The sequence below is a fragment of the Malurus melanocephalus genome, unplaced genomic scaffold (assembly GCF_030028575.1).
Source record: "Malurus melanocephalus ecotype Western Australia unplaced genomic scaffold, MMel_1.1 scaffold_13, whole genome shotgun sequence".
NCBI lineage: Eukaryota > Metazoa > Chordata > Aves > Passeriformes > Maluridae > Malurus > Malurus melanocephalus.
The window spans coordinates 4,868,537-4,889,483 of NW_026623245.1; the positions used below are offsets into that span (position 1 = coordinate 4,868,537).

Consider the following 20,947-nt stretch of genomic DNA (forward strand, 5'->3'; position numbering starts at 1 on the left):
CAGCCGGGCTGGGAGCGCTCGCTGCTCCCGCATCTCCGGTGCCGAGAGCCCGGGGGGCAGCGCCGGCCCTGCTCCGGGCTCACAGCGAGGAGGGAAGGCGCTGGGCTGGCGGGGAGCTGAGGGGCCCGGGGCGGGCAGGGCAGGGGGCGGGAGCGCTCTGYTCTGCTCTTCCCCCGCCTCGCATCCCCTTCTCCGTTTAGTGCCGGGCAGCGGTGTCCCGCACCCTTGACCCGGCCAGGGATAAGCCCCTGAGTGCCCCGGCTCAGCTGGCACCTGTCCCACCTCCGAGGGCACCCCAGGTGTGACCTCATGCCTGTCTCCCCCAAAAGCGCTCGGCGCAGGTACGGCCGGTGCTGTTTCTCTTCAAACGCACACTCTCGGGGCTGTTGGGTTTTATGTTACGGTGTGTGATCTGGTTTGTTACCGCGTCGTAGAGCTCAGGTGCGTCGATGGCCCTTCACAGAAGGATGCGCGTTTCCTTCTGACCTTGCCACACAAAAATAGCTGCACGTTTCTTCCTAAATTAACACGCGGAGCAGCTGTTTGCCTTCACCGAAATTAGTGACGCTCCGTGAGCAGCCGGGGCTGGAATAGAGATCCCCTCCCCCACGCCGCCGGCCTCTCCGGCGGGGACAGGCGACACGGGCCCGGGGCGAGGCGGTCCCGGTCCCGCTCCCAGTGCTGGCCCCGCCGGGGGAGCGGGGAGCGCTCGGGTTGAGCCCCGCTCCGCTCCAGCCGCACGTCGGGCGGCCCGAGGTCCCCGCGGGGATCCCCGGCAGCCCATCCGCGGGTGCGGCGCGGCCCCGGCGCCGGAGGGAGGGAATCCCTCCTTCCCTCGTCCCCGCCCGGCTGCGCGTACGCCCCGTCCCTCGGCGTGGGCGCTCCATCAGCTCCGCCGGCATCTCCCCTCCTCCTCCTTCTCCTCCCCGCACACCCACACACTTTCCCCGTCCCTCCTCCCCGCCACTCCGCAGCAKAGTGCTTTTGCAGCCTGTGCGGCTCCTGAGAAAGGAGGTGTGCGGCTTTTTTTACCTCCTTTTTATTTTTAATTTTTTTTTTTTTCCTCCGGAGGGGACCTTTCGGAGGAGCAGCTGCAGCAGCCGCGGCCACGCCGGGACCGAGCAGGGAGGATGGCCGGGGGGCGCCTCCCGGGGCTGCTCTTCATCTTGCGTGAGTACCTGGGCAGCGAGTCGCGACACGGAGTGCTGTCGCGACGAGGCGGCCGCTGGGGCTGAGACAGACCCGGCGCTGTCACGGCACCGGTCCTGCATCATCGCCACCGGCTGCCACATCTCCTCTGCCTGCTCTGTCGCGACAGGGACGCCCCGTCGCGACAGAGGAGCTTCCTCCAGCGGGCTCGGGGGTGGCGGGGGGTGTTAAGGTGAGCGGCAGAGGCTCGGRGCTCCGGGGCTGGGGCTGCCGGCGCTCAGCCTCGCTGTGCCCGCAGACGCCGCGGCTCGCCTGGCCGCCGAGCAAGAAGTTGAAAACCTCTCCGGGCTCTCCCCTAACCCCGAGAAGGACATCTTCGTGGTGCGGGAAAACCGGACGACGTGTCTCATGGCCGAATTCGCCGCCAAGTTCATCGTCCCCTACGACGTGTGGGCCAGCAATTACGTGGATGTGAGTGGGGGCCGGGGGTGGCCCGGGGGGTCCGGGGCTCCGGCAGGAGCGGGGATGGCAGGGGACGCTCRCACTCGCTCCCACACACACATCCGCCCGTACTTTCGGAAAGTCCTTTATCCTCTCCCAGCCGTCAGGGGCACTGGGGGGTCTGTGGGAGCCCAGGGGACYCCGGGGTCGCCGCACTGAGCACCGCTCCCTGCTCGCAGCTGATCACGGAGCAAGCCGATATCCCGCTGTCGCGGGGCGCCGAGATGAAGGGCAAGTGYGGCACGAACGAGTCGGAGCTGGAGYTCTCCTGGCTGGACCAAGCGTACACCCTCAAACTCTCCTTCGTGAAGGTACGGGCTCCCCGCACGCCGKGAGTGGGGCGGGGGCGCGGCGGCTCCGCGGGGTCCTGACCGGCCCTGTCTCGGCAGGAGGGGCACAACACGTCCCGGGGACCGGAGGCGTCCTGGAGGCTCAGCCGGATCCAGTTCACCTACGACACCTCSGAGCGCACCTACTTCAAGGATGCCGTCAGCCGTAAGCGCCCGGGCTCGGGGTTTGAGGCAGATCCCGGCGTCGGGCGAGCGCGGGGCCRGGCTGGGAGGAGAGCACCCCGCGGGCCACTCGCTAAATGCACCTTAGGGGGAAAAAAGCAAACCCCAAATCCTCCCGACAAAGCGGACACCGGCTGCCGGGTTTAAACCGCGGATTTGTTTTTTTCTTTTTTTCCTTCACTGATTTTTTCTTGTTTTTAATCCCCGGTTGCCGTGGGAGGGAGAGCCTGGCTCTGCCCATTCGCTGCGCTGCCCGGGCTCTCCTGCGGGACCATGGGCCCCAGGGGGTGGGGCAGGGAGACACCTGGGATGGAAAAGCTTGTCCCCTTTCCTGTGGGAGATTGTTTGTAAGGTTAATTCTGATGGTGGTTGAAAAGGTGGGAAAGCAGCAGTTTCCCATGATAGCTGAGATTGGCATGAGCATCATACCCCTACATTCCTCCACACCCAGCAGCCTCCTCTGTTTTCGCTGGATTTCCATTCTTTTGGCCTTTTTTTTTTTTTCATTTCTGCTCAAAATTATGTTGTCTTGAAGTGAAAAACGAAATATTGTAATTTGCAAATCGTCCTTCCTCAGGATGTTCCAACCCCAGTGAATAGGGCATTTTGAGTTTGCCCTAAGACACACTGGTTTTGGGGCTGTTTTTCCCACTGGTGTTTGAGTCCCAAAACATGGTGTTGGCTATGCCTCATCAGCCCCTGCCAGTGTGAAACAATGATTGCATTTTTGTGCTGCTGGAGGGGAACAAAGGGCTGCAGAAGAGCKGGAGGTGGAAGATATCCCTCATTCCACCTTGCTCAGCCGCATTCGGCCTCTGTTTGTAAAATGAGCTTGAGGTGATGGGAAAATATTTTCTCGTAATTTACACTTGGGTGAAATTGTCATGTATTTTCAGAAAAGGCTTTATGGCCTGTCTTGATGCGGTTCCCAATGGCACTGCTCCTTCCCACCTGGATTCAGAGCCCGAGTGCAGCCACAGAAAGGGTTATTTCCCAAATGTAGGGAATATCAGCACAGTCCCAGGCTGAAACCCGAGTCTGTGTGAACGGAATTTCTCCTCCGGGTGCTGTGAGGGGAGCGGAGCTGGCGGCAGCTCTGCCCTTGGTGCCGCAGGATCGCGCACTGCAGCCGCTCATTCCGGCTCGCAGGAGGCAATCCCGGTGTTTGGGATGCCCTGCGGGGTGTCACACCAAAAGCGGGGTCCCACACCCGGAGGCCGCGGTGCTCCAGGATTAGCGGGGCCGCCACCCCGGGCCGCGTCCCCTGTAAAGGTCCCTGTGGCCGGGCCCTGACGCTCCGTGTCCCCTGGGCAGCCCGGAAGCACACGGCCAGCTCGCACCGCCTCTCGGCCCTGGTCACCCCCGCCGGCCGCTCCTACGAGTGCCAGGCGCAGCAGACCATCTCCCTCGTCTCCAGCGACCACCAGAAGTCCGTGCAGCTCCTGCTGTCCGAAGTGCGGCTCCAGCCCTTCGACATCCCGGCGGATTTTGTCTTCAGTGAAGGTAAGGAGCGGGCTGAGGGGCTGAGAGCCCGCCTTTTCCGGAGCGGGCTTCACCTCGCTCCAGCCCCTTACCAGAGCTTCCTGCAGTCCCTCCAACCCGTTCCTCGCCTCTGTGGTCCCAAAAAGGTTTTACAAATTCAGCCCAGATGCCCAAACATTGAATGTACATTGGTATCTGTAAGGACTCGTAGGGCCAGATTGCCAGCAAGCCCCAGTGCAGCGTCCCCGGGGAGCCCTGCAGGCTGAGGGGTCTCCTCTGAAGCGCAGAAAATGCTTCAGCACAGAAAATGCTTCAGTGCAGCCCCAGGGCCTTCTTGGGGCTGCAGTGGCAGGASACTCTGGGGCTGCACATTTCTGGCTTCAGTTTGGTTAATGCTCCTTGTGAGGGTGAAGGAAGCTCAGCGAGGCTCCTTGTGTGCCCAACACATGGGATGCCATTCCTCTTCTGGGGATTCTTTACCATCCATGGTGGGTAAAAGAAAACTTGAGTTAATGCGTGCTGCTGGGATCAAAGGGTTGTACTGGAGCCAGCAGCACTGCTGTCTTGGGACAGAATTCCTGCAGTTTGGCCTTCCTTTATCCCRAGGAACCCATCCATGGTGCTCCTCCTCCCAGGCCCCCTTGGCTTTCCCATCAGGCTGGATGAGGCAGTGTAAACAGGCTCGCCTGGATCAGATGAATCCAGTCCCATTTTACAATGCTGCCTTAGCACTAAAATTAATAGTTAAGCCCATTGTTGTAACCAGGTGCAAATGGAATGTCTAAAAGCCAAATCTTTTAACAGCCAGCTAGAAAATCCTGGAGTTATTTTCAAGCCTAGCATTAAAAATGTGAGGCTTTGTTATTTTGCATGTGGGAAATACTTTGGAACACAATAAAAGCCCAGCACTGACTGCAGAGCCGAGCGGTTGCGCTCACGACTCGCATCCTCTCACCGATGTAGTAAATTCGTGCTGTTGCATGTGCTGCCTCTGGCAGAGCTCTGCGTGYCTGAATTACTCATGGCATGGCCAGTGTAATACTGAGTAGGTTTTATCTGTGGGAAGGTCTGGGTTTTTTTTTATGTCAAAGTAGTACCACTTTTGCATAGAAAATTACAGGGCGAGAAAAGTAGAATTTAATAATTTTTTTGTTGATGTATTTTTACCTTCTCCCTTTTGTGGATCCAGTATGCCTCTACTCAGGGCTGGGCTGGGCAGATCTTGGAGGTTGAGAGCAGCATATTTAAAACATGCAAGTCTGTGTCTCTGTCATACCARCCTTGTGAAGCCCAAGAACTCCCAATTAACACAACCAAACTCAAACTGGGGCCCCACTGCCGAAGGAATGTACCCGCCTTTTCCATGGCATGCTCTTTCCTGGCAGGCAGTGAATTTGTTTCCATTTTGTTTTCTCTTTTGTTGCTGTAGTTTGGTGGGATTTTTTTCTCCAGAACACAGAGACTGAGATTGGTTTAGCAATCTTTAAACACATGGAGGGAATTCCTGCTCCTCAGGTGTAAAGTGTGGCTTCTCTCTTTGTCAAGCTTAGTGGGTTTTTTTGTTGTTAATGTTGTTAATGCTGTCATTATTCAATTACACTCCTTTTTTGTTGAATTCCACTGGAAGTTAACCAGCTGGGAGCACCTGGAGAGGGTGGACAGGAATGCCTGGGAGGTGATTTATCAATGGAGCTCCATCCAGGGCTCTGCAGCTCTCCCAGCAGCGCGTCCCCACCAGCCGAGCTCGTCCTTGGCACACGCGTGGCCAAACAGGATCCTTTGTGGGGTCTGAGAATCACTGCCAATCTTAAATTACAGTAATTAGCCTTCTCCTTTYTGGTTCATTAATTTCCCATTAGGTGAAATTCCTATTAATTATGAACAAGCTACAGTACATTTTAAAATATTTTAGAGTGGAGAAAGAGACCTGCCAGAGCACAAGAATCACTGAGATGCTGGAGGGTTGGGGTCCTGTTCCCACAAAGAAATGGGGGAAATGTTTTTTCGTTAGTCCTGACACTGTCCTGTCAGGGATAGGTTAAAAAGCTTGTAGGGAGTGATTGGATTGCTCTCAGGCTTTTTTGAATGTGCTAGAGTATTTTAATTTTTTTTTTTTAAGACACTGCTTCCAACCTTCACAGATCCATATATACATATATTTATTTATTTACATTTTTATTTTTCAATACTGAAGCGGCAGAATTTTTTTTCATTCAGAGATTGCCAATTAATTTTTTTAATAGGGAAAGGGTGTGTACATTTCTCAGCTTARAAGATGAGTAAAATGACAGCTGGATTGAGAGGGTGCAAAAAGATTTAAACTGACAGAAGAACCCCAGAGAAACTGCCAGCTCTTGATTTTATATCTAAAAATTTAAATGTAAAGCAATATGATGTAAAATACTAATTCAAAGGTATACAGTGGTTGAGAATTAGGGACTGGGACCCTGGGGTAGCTGAGACCTTCCAGCTGAGGGCCCCATTTTCTCGAGGGTTGTTTGCAGCAAGGTATACGGCTACTTTTTAAAAAGCACCTGGTCTTTTTTTTTTCAATCTATTTACTTATAAACACCCATCTCAAAAGCTCAAAAATCTTGTCATGCTGGCCCCAGCTGGGCTGTTTTTCCATGCCTTTGGGCAATCCCTGTGCTTTTTGCCGGGTTTTTGCCGGGTTTGCTCTGCAGAAGGGTTCTGGAAGAGGAAAATGGGCTCTTAGGTGGTTTCACAGCCTGGTACTGGAATTGGACGAGCRCTCACCATAGAAACCGTGGCTGTACGTGAGCCTGGGAGGAAGCACAGCACAAAGGAGCCATAAGGAATGTACCTGAACACCTCCTTGTATCCCTCTGCAGTCRGTGTTCCGTGGGACACGGGCTGGGGGTGACACCTCCCTGGCAAAGGGTGACGCCACCGGGGAGCAAAACTCCCGGCATTTTTGCCTCCCTGGACTGAGGGTAAACAGCAGTTTGGGAAATGGTGGGATCCTTGTGAAATGGAGCAAAATTTGACAGAAAGGGCCGTTTTCCTGCAGGATCATTGATTTTGAAATACGCAGCAGCTCCCAGTGCAGTGGTGCTTCATTTGTCAGGCATCAACCTGCCCATACTTGACGGGGTTGAGYGTCCAAATTTGTCTGCTGCGGACTTGATGCAAACGCTTTTCCCTTCCTTCTTTCCCTTTGCCTTTTCCTGTGCTGATGGAGMAGGAATGATAGCTGCTGGCTGCCTCCCTGCTGTACTGTGGGCCTCAGTGCCTATGCTTTGAACTCCTGGGGTGAAAAATGCTTTATTTGAATTCTTGGGGTGAAAAATGCTGTACAAATGGTAAAGTGTGTTGYTATAAATGTGAAAATATTTTTGTATGTCTTAAATTGATGTGGTTTAACATTCTATTAATGYTAAAATGGAGAATTCATGCTCTAACATTCAATGCTCGGAGAGCGTCACTCCTGCTGCAGATGTGCTTGTGCTTAGCACTTCCCAGTGCTTCCGTGGTGGGTCCACCCAGCCCCATTCCCATTCTCCCTACAATCTCCAAAGAGCCCAGGCTCYGGTGATCTGCCCCAAAAGGAGAAAATGTATGTGGCTGAGGAGAAGGTGTGGGTGAGGCAGAGGTAGCTGCTCTGCCCAGGGAGGTGCAGTGGATCCGGGTTTGGGGATGTGCTGCTGGAGACTGACCTCTTGGCTTGGCTTTTTTTTTTTTTTTTCATTGGCTTTATTTATTTTAATTTTAATCCTCTTTAAAAAGTGTCAGGGTAAAGAACAATCTTCCTTGGCTACTTGCGAGAGTTGAAACCTCTTTGAGTCCTGAACAGACCCTTAAACACAGCTGTGGCTTTCTGTGGACASTGGAGCACTTTGGCAAAAGCTGGTGGAATTCAAATGTTGGTGCTTTAGAGCTGGGTCTGTTCTCTGCCCTGGTGCTTTCAGCTCWGCCTTCTCCACTGGTGTATTTGAGCTCAGGGGAACCCTCTCAGCTGGGTTTCCAGGAGCCTTCTTTCCATCTTCTGCAGGGTTTAAGCTGAGCCACCTCCAAACAAAAATCATTGTCCAGCCACTGTGATCTCCTGCTCACCCTGTCTGCAGCCATGTGGGGGGTGCACAGGAGCTCCTGGAGCATTGGATCCTTCCCATGGGAAGGGTGCTGCTTTGTGCCCGTGGGCAGTGGGGTCAGAGCAGCCCTGGTCCCAYAACCCTGCCTTGTGTGAGGCTTTTCCTGCAGCTTTTCAGCTCAGCCTGTGCTGTCTCTGTGAGCTGCTCAGGCCTTTGCATCYTAAACTGGGAGCAATTTCAGAGACCATTGGAAACCCAATCTTAGCAGCTAAATAACAATCAGGATTTTTTCCCCCCATTCTCCTTACTACAAACAAACAAAACCCCTGCATTGCAGCAACTGCTGAATCGCCTGTACCACAGTCCTGGTGATTAATCACTCCTCTGGTGAAACAGTGAGCAACTGGAACTGAAAAGGACATTTTTTTTTGTCTAAGACTACATTTCACTTTTGCTTTTTTTTTTTTTTTGTTTCACCTCACTTACAGCTTGAAATGTTTCCTGATGGCATCGCTGTGAGCCTGGTGCTGGGAGGAGGCTCCACTGCAGGACACAGCGAAGCTCCTGGAGGTGCCAGCACCGCTGGAGATGGTCCCTGCTGTCACCTCCTGCCTGGGCCTGCGGGGGTCTCTGGGTTTTTCCTGCTCTTTGCCACATGCTGTTAGATTTGTGGAGCGTTTGCTCTTGGTGGTTATTGCAGCTTTCTGCAATCAGCTGCTCGGGGAACCCATCTGGACAGTCTTGTCAAGGGGAGGAATCCGTGGAGCCCTTTGTATTYGCTCGTCTAACACACAGCCTTTCTRTTTTCCCTTTTTTTTTTTTTCCTTAAAGTTGTCATTGTTTTCAGCGTATTTCTAGCACAATGAAGAACATGATCCAGAGAACTGTCCTTCTCCTGTCACGTAACATTTTTTTTTGTCCCAGAATTGGCATTTTTCTTCTTTTTAGCCAGGCAACCTCATCTCAGCAGCATGGGCYCTGCCTGTCCATCAGCATGGAGAARCAACAATCCTGGCRGGAATAAGTACATCATGATCCTGTCATTCAGRCAGTAGACTCTGGAAGTGTAAGGGAGCTGAGCCAGGATTACCAGTGTATCATGTTTCCTGACCTCCGTGGCCTTTCTAAGCTCCATAGAAAAGGGTTTTCCCATTGTATCACTATTTTCTGTGGTTTTTCAGACTCATCAGCCAGAGAGAAAAACATTGTTGGGGCTTGTGTTGCTTCTGCTCCTCCTTTGCCATATTTGATGGCCAGTGTGGGGTCTGGGGTGCTGTGTGACCCCAGACATGCGTGTGTGCTCTGCCAGCCCTGGGGAGGCGCTCGTGGAGAGGGGGAGCGATGCTGTTGGCCTTTACCAGCTTGGGGATGGGCAGGGAGAATCTCTGGGTGATGTGCAGGGTGAGTCTGGTACAGAATTCAAGACTTACTGGTTTTGAGGCCTCACAGACTCTGTAGCTGAATAAACAAAGCAGCTCTTGAGGCACAGTCGGGAAAGCCGGAYTTTGGCTGCTCCGTTCCCAACAAGGCCATGGATGTGTGGCAGAGAGGGCTGAGCTGACGGACATGGAAGTGTTTTTCCAGTGTGTGGGCTGCTTTGATAGATGCTGCCTCTCCCTGCATCCCTGCCTTGTGACTGATTCCACTTTGCTCCCGAGCAATTGATTTTCTCCCCGGGGCTCCAGTGGCTGCCGCTCCATCCTGCTGGAGCCGTGACCGGGAGCCGCCGCTGCAGCAGCTCGGGCTGGCGGGTCCCAGTCACGTCCCTCCTTCCCCTCTTTGTTTCCCTGCAGAACACAAGTGCCCGGTGGACCAGAGGGAGCAGCTGGAAGAAACGCTGCCCCTGATCCTGGGGCTGATCCTGGGGCTGGTGATTGTCATCACCCTGGGCATTTACCACGTCCACCTCAAGCTGACGGCCAGCCAGGTGCAGATCCCTCGCGACAGATCTCAGTACAAACACATGGGATAGGGAGCGGCACCGAGCACTGAGCAGGTAGAAAAAGCAAAAGCACTTTTTTCTGCGGGTGAGGAGGTGTTCTGGGGGGGGCAAGAGATGGTATTCACAGCACCTAATGCTGAGTGTTTCCTGGACATGCTCAGGCTCAGCTTTAACACAGGCTCTGGAAGCAGACTCGGTGCTGGAGGTGTCTGTAGGTGGTTTGAATACCTTCTCAAGCAGCTGGGCTGATCATCTGGAGACAGAAATGCTTYGTGTCAGAGTTTCCCACTGGGAGCAAAATTAGCTTTCTTATTTATTGTTTTCCTGTCTCAAGAGACTGTTGCCTCCCCTTGCATCACCCTTGGAGCATTCAGCCCTCTCCATTCCTGTCCATGCAGGAAGCAGGGCTGGGAGACAGAGCCATTGCACAGGGTTCATTCAGGCCCTCTAATGAAGGGACTCAAACCACATCCCTAAGTTTGCACTCATGTTAAGGAAAGCATGGAGGCAAATGCAGGTGTGCTTTGAAAAAAAAAAAAATAATTCAAGGTCAGTGACTCCAGCGGAGCAGATCACAGCTGTGGATATGACCCCACACTTGGGACTGGGTGAAGAAAGTTTGTTTTTGCTTCTTGAGCCACAWCTRAAMWAAAMWWAAAAAAAAAAARAAAAAAAAAAAGAAAAAAAAAGAAAAAAGTATTGATACACAAATTATAAAGTGCCGTGCTACTGCAAGTCAACTGAGAAATGCTTCTGGCTGGGCATCCTGCACGTATTGTGATTGTGGTTGAGATGTTACATTGCTACCTGCAACTGGTATTTTTAACAACCAAAAAAAAAAGAAAAAAAGAGAAAAAACAGTAATGTTAAAGTTACTATGCAGATTATTCAGGTATAATCTAATGTAACAGAAAAAAAATATAAGGGAACCCTTGAAATCTATCCTTAAATGTAGATGATTTTTAAAACCAATTAAAACATGTACATATGTAATACTTGATTTGCCTTCTTATTTTGAAATGATGCAATGCTTTGTACGCACYCCATGATACCAAATGGAATCAGAGCACAAATCCATCATCGGACTGGATGTTACATGTAGGATTCATTCCAGCAGTGGTTTGCTGCAAATGGCTTGCTGAAGGCATGATGGTGGTTCAGTATTCTATARTTTGTTGGTTGTCTCTAATATTCGTCTAATCCCCTGGTTTTGTGTCCTGTGTGTTGTGTGGGCAATGGTGTGTTTCATTCTGGTACCCTCCAGTTGCCAGTGAATCCTCTGACTCCTCTTGACTCAGGGGTTACCTCAAGCAGGCCTTGTGTTAATGTAGGGTATGAAAAATACTTCCTTTTTCTTAAACTGATTTGATCCAAACGGGCAGTCAGATTATTTTCTTTCAGTTTAAAATGGAATATGAATGAAAGAAAAATAGTCATTTTGATGTTGGGCAAGAGAAGAAACTTGACTGCTTTTTAATGCTGTAGCCTCCTCCAAAATTTATGGGGGTTTTAAGAAGGTGGATGCAGCATTACACCTGCCTTTAGTCCTGCCTTATTCCTGGTCTCATTTCTATGCTATGCTCAGCTTTCTATTTTTTCATTGGGATGCAAGAAGCAAAACTGTGGCAGTGATGATGATTGTGCCTTTGCCCTTTTCCTTTAAAACTCCATTGCAACTGTCCTGGGTGACGCAGTGGCCCAAGTGCAGCTGCCTACAGTGAGTTGGTAATTAAAATAGAAAAGGTTCTTTTAGAAGCAGTTAGAAAAAGTCAGAGGTAGCAGGAGGGTGAATAAAAGGATTAAAGGGTCATCCTTAATAGAGAGGAGCTTTGTCCTGCCTCACCCTTGTCTGCCCTGGAGGCAGAAACACTCTCCCAGCCAGCTCCCATCAGCCTGGCACATCTGCCACTGTGACATCCCAAAGAATAATACAGTAAAAAAGGATGCCAACAGCTGAGCTGCAGCTGCCAGAGGAGCCCCTYCACTGTCATTTGTCCCCTGCACAGGACCTTCTGGCAAGGTGGAGAGGGAGTGATGGGATGGCCCCGAGTGTGGGTGGCAGAAATGGCAGCAAGCTGGAGCCATCCCGCTCACTAAGAGGACATTCCCACGTGCCTGGCTTCCTCCCTTGGTACAGTCCAGGGGTTCCCATGGAGCTGTCTGAAGGCAGCAGGACCGGGGGTTTGGCTGAGCTGCAGAGTGCAGGACAGGCTGGAGCTGCCTGGAGCCCCATCCCAGCTCCTTTGGGCTGTGCATGGCTCAGGGGTGGCACTGGGGCCTTTTGGTCCCTTGGGGCTGCTTCTCCTGTGGCACCATGTGAGCACACCCTGCCTGCTTCAATAATGGGAGATGRTCCCAAACATCTGCCTGCCTTTAAGGTGGAAAAAGGCTGGTTTATTATGGACTCTGCAAAATGATTGTAATTTGCCCTGCACTGACCCTGTCAGGGCACTTCCAGGGGACTTCCCTTGCCCATTCCCAGTGCTTGAGCATTGGCCAGAACACTGAGGGGGTGGCATTGCCTGTCGGATGGGGATAAACGCCCCAAAAGCTGATGCAGCTCCTCTGCCCACACATCTGAAGGACTTTTGCAGCTTTTCCTGCCAGATGAGGGTTTCCCTTAGGAAGCACTTGGCATCACCTTCAGGGGGTGTGTGTCTGTAAACTATTGGGAGCAGAATTCCAGGAATAGAATAACTCATTTCTTCGTTTTCTGAACTGATAGAAAACACTTTTTTTTGTTTCCTTTTTAGGGAAGAAAGGAAATAGAAACATTAATCTCAGTGATAGTTTGTGTCCCAGACTGATCTATCTTGGTTAAAGTTATTTAAGATCTTGGGTGAAAACCGTTTACATTTTTTAATTCTTTCCATCCTTGTGCTCCCATTTACTGAAATGGATCTGAATTTTCCGTAACTTTTTGCTTTTCAAGCCTATTTATGAAAAATTACTTATGGGATTATGTCCAGCTTCCCTCCTTCCAAACTGCAGCAGCATCTTGAGGATGGCAGCACATTATTGTGATTTAATTTTATATTCAGCTTTCATTCACTGATGGCTTTTTATGGGCAAGCTGCAAATTGAAAGCTTTGCTCTATAGATGTTTATGAACACAGCAGTAGAAGGTGGATAAATACACCTTATCACCCTCCTGAGCTCTGTAAGGACCTGCAATAATTAAGCACTTACTAAAGCAGCTGCTAATGACTTACAGAGTACTTGTGATTAGAACTTTAATTATAAATTATTGATGTGTTGCTGAGGAGGGGGCTAACATAGCCAGAAAATGTCCTGGCCTCTGCCACTACGATWACAAGTATTTGGGAACAGTTTTAGAACTGTGAGCTCAGAAAAAACATCATTCCTTATGACAGGTGGGAGTAATTTCACTGGAATATCCCACCATACCTAGAGCATGGCCTCAGCTTCTGAGTGAATTGATGCTCTCAGGGTGCTCTTTTTGTTTGTTTTTAGGTGATGGTATTGCATTTTTTCAGTGTGTTTTGAAATATTTACTGATCTCAGCAACCAGAAGTCACAAAAAAACCTGATTTTTTAAGACCTGAAGATAGCAAATAACATTGTGGATGCATCAGCTGATTTGGGCTACTGGAGGAACTGGGAGGAATTGCTGTCAGTAGATTTAAGAACTGAAAAACTGTGAGCCAGAATTAAGGATGTGCAGGGCAAAAGAAGAAAGGGATTATTTAGTGGGCAGAGGAAGGTGGAAATGCACCGACACTTAGAAATCACTTGGGGCAGTTCTATAAATCACTGTATATATATATATATATATATATATGTAGGTGTATCTGAAAAATCACATATATATATTTACATTTACATATATACATATATATATGTATATATTTATTTACATATATATATATATACATGTACAGGAACACTCCTTTTTCCTTGTTACTTGCTTGGTCCAGTACTGTGGGAATGAATCAAATCTATATACCAGAAAAAAGGCATGGGGAGAAAAAAAAACACATTGAAACTTAGTGTTTATTAATTAATTTATTTAACTTGTATGTGCATTTGTCTCACCAGTAACTGGTGTTCACAAAAAAACCCCTTTGAAATCGACAAAACTCTCAGTAAACTTGATGAACACTGTTTAAAATATCTAATGATAAGAAAATTGCAGAAAATTCTTCACTTGTACAGCCTAAAATGTGCTGAATATTGAAGAAAACCCCCCACCAACCCCTTTTATTTATTCAAAGATGGTTAAAAAAGGTAATTTTGTGGCTAGTATTAAGTTGTGCCGTATGCTGTTGCCTGGACTGGTGCAGCCTGGTTTCCTGAGTTGTCAAGACTACAAAAGAGAGCCCTGGGGGCTGTGGGTGCTGCTCCCGGCCGGGTGGRCTCCGGGAGCTGGGGGGCGGCGGGAGCAAAACGCGTTTTCTTCAGTGGCTTCTTCAAATGTGCAAACAGGGTTAGAAGAGGAAGCAGTGGGGATAAGACACACAGATGTAAGAAACATCTATTCCAGGTTCCAGATAATCTTTATCTTCTTTTTGCTTTTTTTTTTAAACTTGCTTCTCTCCCTTCAAATATTCTCTAAGTTTTTAAGGACAGAACTAAAGGAGCTTTATTATTGGCAATTCTTTTCTCCCAAAGGAAGATCTTTAAGCAACAGCTCCTGCCAGGTTTAGATGTTTGGTTATAATTTACTACAATAAATAACAATTAATTTATTAACTATGAAATTCCAGAATAAGAAAGAAACTGTGTTTTCACAAAGTTGGCTTTGTGGTTCTTAAAAGATACTGTAAAATGAGGTAAGAAAAAAAGAACAAACTTGAAAAACATGGCTTTTGTATTATACATAATTAAAAACAACTAATAGTTAATAAATAAAATTAATTTCTCATTGAAATAATTATGAAGCACTTCTAAAAATTTTAAAGGCAAATCTATTTAGGCCTACAGTTAACATGCAAAGTCATCCAACAAATAACACAAAATTGTACCGCAGTAGTCAACTGTTGCATCAACATTCAGAAAGGTCTAGACAGCAGCACTTCTCCTCTATGGCAAACGCCTGGCAGCGCATCCCCTCCCATCCCCTCCCATCTCATCCCATCCCATCCTGGCTCTGCCTGAGCTCTGGGGATTCCTCTGGGGTGGGAGGAGGAGCTCCTGCCCTCCCTCTTCACTGCCAGAGCATGACAGAAACAATGGAGGCTTCCGTGGTGGCAGAACTGGCCTTGTGGTGGAATAAAAAAAAAGGGATCACCCTGGCCTGGGAGGCCCCCCAGGGGTGTTGGCTCCCACTGAGGGGGAAGAGGGGAGACTCCGACCATGGCTGGTTCTCAGCAGAGCTGCGACTGCCACCACCACCGAGCGCCCCAAACCAGGCACTTCYACCAGCATCACTTACTCTTGGCTCTTCCGGCTGCTGTGAGGGTGGGATGAGCCCCCTCCTCACCCCATGGGAAATCTGCAAAACCTTACAACTTCCTAAAGGTGGTTGTGGTTTATTTTTTTTTTTTCCTGTTTTCAAAAGGGTTAAAAAAGTAGGAAACTTCATATTCTCAAATTCTCGCTAAATTACACGTATTACTTCAACTAACACAACAGTTACATGACAAAGTACTGCAAGTTATCAAAATGTACTGTACAGAAAATTACAAACTTGTTGCAAAATACATTGCGCTGCTCTGACCGAGATAAAAAGTGCTTAATTTTGTCAGAAAAGTGTTCTTCTGAAATAGAAGTGCCGGAGCCTGCAGTAAAGTCCTGGTGTTCCGCTCTGGCTGTGCTCTCCTCTGCCAAATTACCTTTCCAACGYTGGCATTCGGTGTCTTCTGGCTGGATGGCCTAGAAGGTGCCAGAGCGTGGCGGAGCGAGGCTGGGATTGCTCCCTGTCCCTGGCACTTGGGGAGCACAGAGAGCACTGCCTGCTTTGGGGTTCTTTGTACACCGCGGCMTTTCCGCAGGGCCCATTCCTTCACAAGGTTTGACTCCTGCGGATCCCACGCAACTGCTGGCATTCCCACGCGGCCGTGAGCCGGACTCGGCGCTGACCCCTTCCCAAAACGCGTCAGCGATGCCTGTGCTGCCTCATGAGGGGCACGATGCACGAGGGGGGCCCAGCCAGTTTGAGGAAGGGGTGTCTCAGCAGTTCCTGTGCCGTGGCTCTCTGCGAGGGCTCCCGCACCAGCATCGAGTCCAGGAAGCCGCGGAGGACCGAGGAGACCTGGAATACCACACAGGCATTAGGGGTGGACACAAACACCCAGCTCCAGCTGTGCTGGCTCTGTGTGTGCTGCTCTCTTGGGAACACAAGCAACACTCCGATCTTCCCTACAGCAACGCTCAGCTGAAGGGCTGTGGGTCTTTGATGTGCTGCTGATGTTTGTGTATTTGGGTATCAGTGGGGTGCAGAACTGCACTAAGGGCCGAGGGCTCGGGTCTGATGGGAACACGTTAATTGGGAGGTGCTTTGGCTCTGAACAGGGATGTACCAACCCACCCATAGCAGGGCCAGTGTGCCCTCCTGCTCTGGTCCTCAGGCAGGGTGGGCACTGCAGGGACCATGAGGCTCTGCCTCGTTCCCTCCGCCATCACTGGCTGCAAACGCAAAGCCAGGGCTGGGCACAAAGGAGGCCACGACTGATGGCCTCAGCCTCACATCCTCCCCACAGGAGTCCTGTGTGGGACCCACTACTCAGGGTGGGGCTTCAGAGATGTAAGTTACCATTTGGGCATGCAGGCATGTGCCTGTGCCCTGATCCCCCGGGGGCAGCTGACCTTGTGCATGTCCTTCACGCGGGGCGGGAGGTTGTCCCGGATGCGGCGCATGGCCTGCAGCGGCGGCTCGTTGAAGTAGGGGGGTTCACCATCTATCATCTCGATCACCATGATGCCCAGGGACCAGATGTCCACCTGCAACACAGACAGAGGGGTCATCAATGCTGCTGGAGTGCACTGGGGGCCAACAGGCTCAGCACTGAGGATCGTGAAAAGCTCGGAGCTGGCTCACGCTGCTGCCTGCTGCCAGTCTAAGCCAACACTCTGGAGAGCCAGCACCACCCACCTTTCCTTTCTAACCAGCCAACCATGACTTTATCTTCTGAGCAGTGAGTGCCTTGACAGAGCAGATGAGCAGGGACACACAAAGCTGGGTCTGCAGCCGGTTTAGGTGCTGCCCCTGGGAGCACCATGCCTTGGGGAGGCTGTGTCCTCCTGCCCTGCATTCCAGCTGCACTGATCTGCACCCACTGAACGCCAGCCCCAGACTGGCTCTGCAGCTGCTGTGAAATCACTTTATTCCCCTGAAGCTGAAAAACTACAGGAACTCCGTTCAAGACCCCAAGGCAGATGCAAGCACTCACTGCACCCAGGCCTGTYTGCAGCCAGCACAGGTAACACATTATATAAGCTCCTTGGAAAGTGATTCAGCTCCAGCTCAAAAAAAATTTTTTTTTCCTTTTTCCTTACTCYTGGCCTGCTGCAGAGCTGTTCCAGAATCCCAATCCTCTGATGACTGTAATTCCTGTCATTTGCCAGCCCAAATACAGTCAGGGCCAGTTCATGCTGCTTTTGCTCTTTTGCCAACACTATCCTTTATCTTAAATCCTCTTTTTATTTTTTTTTTCTTTCCCTTCTGGTGGGGAAACCTAATGCAGCCYTAAGTTCAGCCACTTTCTAATCCTTCTAGAGCTATTAACGGGCTAATAATAGTTGATGCTATTATCCCTGGAGTGCYTTCTACAACAGCACAGATCCTGGGTGCGGGGCAGTGCCGGTGGGGTGCTCTTGCTGTGCCATGCCAGAGCAGTGTGAGGATGGAGCAGCTCCTGGCTCAGCTCATCTCCCCTTCCCTGTGTATGTATGTATCTATATTTCTACAAAGGTATGTATATATATGTACCTGTGTGTAAACACAGCCGTGTCTGCAGCTCTGTTTGCCTGGCAGGGTCGAGCTCTGCAGCTGCTCCTCTCAGCACTCTCAGGSAGAAGCTCTTCCCACGCACAGGAGCAGAGGCAGCAGAGGCGCCGTGTCCCCGGCTGGGGAGCTGTGAGTCACTGCCACGGCTGAGCACGGCACAGGGATTGCTGTCCCCAGGCTGGCAGGGCAGCAGTGCCGTGSCTCACAGCTGCCTCATGGATGGGGAATGGCACTGCAGAGCTGCCGGGTTCCCCCCACCTTGYTGGGCTCCTCTGAAGGGTTCCAGTAAAAYTGTGTGCATTGCCTTTCTCAGAACATTCGTCAGTGCTGGAAACAGCTCCCACAGAGGYGCCTTTCCTGCCCCATCTCTCAACTTATGACAGCAATGACTGCAGGGAATGAGCCCATGTGAAGAACCAATCTTACCAGAGGGTGACAATCCGACCCCCCAAGCTGGCCCCAGGGTTTGGGACCCCACAGGACCTGTGCTTCTGCTGGCACTGCTCCAGAGGAAGGGAATGGCAGGCTTTAGCTGGGTGAAAGCAGAGYGGCTCTGTGCAAATCCTGATGTGACCTGGCTGTGCAGGAGGGGCATGCGAGCTGGGCTGGCTGCTGGTGTGGCACATGCAGATGTGCACACCTGTGACTGCAGCTCTGGCCTGTGAGCTTGATATTAAAGAGCAGCAAAGGGCCTTTCACAAACAATGTAAAAATKAGGCCACTTTCCTTTACTTCAGCACCCCAAACCAAAATATGTAAAGGCACTACACTGCTCAATGTGCTAAATGGAGTTGTTATTTAAGGACTTCATCTTGGGGAAACACTTTCAAACAAGGCACAACGTAGCACTCTGAGGCAAACGTAATTGCTGCTGTTTAGCATGGCTGTGTAAATGCTTCTGCACTGCACAGCTCTGACAGAGTCCAACGGGGTTGGGATACCCCCTCTGGCAGTGCCTGCTGCCCTCAGCTGGGTGCCAGAGGGATTTGGGGTATCCCTTCCTGGGATATCCCTCTCAGCAGTACCCACTGTGCTCCCCTGGGTGCCACAGGAGTTGGGATATCCCCTCTGGCAGTACCCACTGTGCTCACCTTGATGTCTCTCTATCCCCTCCTGCACTGCACTCACCTCGGTGCCATAGGGCAGGCGGGAWATCACCTCCGGTGCCATCCAATACGGTGTCCCAACCAGGGACTTCCTCCTGGGGACCTCCTTGGACACCTGGGCGCAGAACCCAAAATCGGATAATTTTATCTGAAAAGAAGAAGAAAAAGCCCCTCTTGAATAACAAGGCAAACTCCTCCATGACACATCTCCAACTGCGGCTGGAGGGACAGGGATGGAGCTGCAGGGTTTGTCTGGGACAGGACACCAGTCCAGCTCTGAAGGAGTGTCTGGACAGCTCATTAAAATGAAGGCAARGGGACATGCAGGAGAGTGGCATTCCTGATTGAGCCCACTGCCTCTCCACCAGCAAAGGATGTGCAGCTGATAAATGGCTTAGAACACTTAAAAACAGAAGGAAGGCAAAATATTCAGAAGAGAATGTAGGAGTTTTATAACAGATCTATTATTGCATACATGGAACCCCCATGTTTGTAGTTATGCATGTGATATCCAGTAATACACACATTCCAAGTGACACACACCCCTCCTGGGGTTTGTACCAGGTACATACACCATCTCTGAGTTTGCCAGGGAACTGGTGACACAAGCRGCATTCACCCCATTCCCTTTTACTGCTCACAGAAAATAAAACCCCTTCCAATGGTTTGCCAAGGCCAGCACCTCCCTTTGTGGACTATCACTGAGGAAACTGTCATCTTTATGTAGAAGGAGAGCTAAACTGGAGAAGGCAGGGAAGGGTACAAGACTCCTTGCAAAAGAGTTAACCTGTTCCCTTTGCTTGGGGACTCGGGAATTAGTACTGTCCTTGAGTAGCTGTGGCAGTGACCTGAAATAGAAATAATGGGATACACAAGCACTCCGGAGAGCAGCTCTTGCTGCATCATGTGCCTGGCTCACACTTTTATGACAGTTTTTTTTAACAACAAAAATTATGGAAAATTATCACCTCCCCCTCCCTGACGCTGTACAATGCCAAGGTGAAAACTCCTCCAACCTCCAACCACAACAAGCTGGTCTGAGGGTTGGTGGCATCACCCCTTTCCAGAAACAGCTTGTTCCTTAAAGCTAAAATCTCTTTTTTTTTTTTTTTTTTTTTAACCCTCCAAGTACTTATTTGGAGGCCAGCAAGCTATGAAAGGGATTTTCTCAGACATTTTCCTAACCTCCATCACTGCACAGTTCAATGGTGACCCATGCCCGAGGTCTGCAGGCTGTGTATCCCATCCTGTACTCAAAGCCTGGGGATACAAAGCGAGCCCAAACAACCCCAGCACACCTGGAGTGGGAAGCTGCATAAATCCCAGCATTGTGTAGACTTATTGTCAGCACTCACTTGTTTTCTTTTGGATTCAGCACAGACATTGCTTTTTTTAAAGTTACGGGTATTATTTCTGACAGAATTATGAAATGATTGTTGGTATTTCTAAAACAAAGCCAATAATAGCCAAGTTCTCCACACTTAAATGTGTTTTTCAGTTTACAGGATGAAGAATGGAAGAAATAATGCATATTTTGGAAGCAGAGCCCAATCTCCTTTTGTAGGAGCACAAGAGGTTTTGCATATCTATTGCTCATTCGAGTACATAAAAGACGACGATTTTCTAAAAAAAGATAATTGCACAACAGAGCCATGAAGAAATCTGCAATGCAGATAATAAGGACTGGAGTAATGAGTATAATGAGGCACTGTATGCAGATCCCGAGCGCAGATCAGATGTTATTTCAGCAACATGAACTGAAATCACAACTGAAAAACTCCTACACACGTGGGATTTTCTTTCCTTGACAGGCCTGTGACTGCTGCAGAAAGAAAATCCCTCTCCCCTGGTGAAGTGGGCATCAAATCAGACAGGCGAGCCTTTGGCTACAGAGGCACACCTTGGGAAGCCAAGAGCTTTACCTTGGGAAGGGGAAGGCCTGGATCTGGTTCCAAACCAAAGCTCCTGGGCTCAGTCCAACCCTCCAGGTCTTGCCTTAGACAGGTGTGTAACCCCAGTGGAGCAACCCTTAATTTTTTTGTGTGCAAACGGAGCAAGTCATGTGCAGCATTTTGTCCCCTTCTCCCTCTGCTCATTAACAACACAAAGACAGACCAAGTCACTGGCAGCAGCATCCCATCCAAGTAAATGCAAGTGTGGGACAGGTATTATCAGGCATCTTGGAAGTGTGAAAGCTACTCTTGACCATCTGTTTCAGCAGAAATGCAGATTATTTCCTATTTGCATAGACTGATGTTGGCTTCCAGCTTGGGGAAGCAGAGCACACATACAGA

The 20,947-nt window shown here is 50.2% G+C and overlaps 2 protein-coding genes across 3 annotated transcripts in view; one reads left to right on the forward strand and one right to left on the reverse strand.

The window, feature by feature from the left end:
* The first annotated feature begins 905 nt into the window (after positions 1 to 905).
* On the forward strand, positions 906 to 10,280 carry LAMP5 (lysosomal associated membrane protein family member 5). Of its 2 annotated transcripts, XM_057382868.1 has the most exons (7): positions 906 to 1,170; positions 1,448 to 1,620; positions 1,830 to 1,961; positions 2,040 to 2,145; positions 3,477 to 3,665; positions 9,490 to 9,692; positions 9,800 to 10,280. In XM_057382868.1, the coding sequence occupies exons 1-6, from the start codon at positions 1,131 to 1,133 to the stop codon at positions 9,666 to 9,668; spliced, it is 819 nt and encodes a 272-aa protein (XP_057238851.1). In that variant the 5' UTR covers positions 906 to 1,130; the 3' UTR covers positions 9,669 to 9,692; positions 9,800 to 10,280. The 2 variants fall into 2 exon arrangements, with proteins under 2 accessions (XP_057238851.1, XP_057238843.1); XM_057382860.1 differs by having other exon boundaries at positions 9,490 to 10,280.
* A 4,869-nt stretch (positions 10,281 to 15,149) lies between these two features.
* PAK5 (p21 (RAC1) activated kinase 5) overlaps positions 15,150 to 20,947 on the reverse strand; it is a 115,093-nt gene continuing 109,295 nt past the window's right edge. The window contains exons 7-9 of the mRNA XM_057382879.1: positions 18,676 to 18,801; positions 16,407 to 16,541; positions 15,150 to 15,852 (exon numbers count right to left, since the gene is read on the reverse strand). Coding sequence (XP_057238862.1) covers positions 15,697 to 15,852; positions 16,407 to 16,541; positions 18,676 to 18,801 — 417 coding nt within the window. The 3' untranslated portion in view covers positions 15,150 to 15,696. The remainder of the gene's footprint in view (positions 15,853 to 16,406; positions 16,542 to 18,675; positions 18,802 to 20,947) is intronic.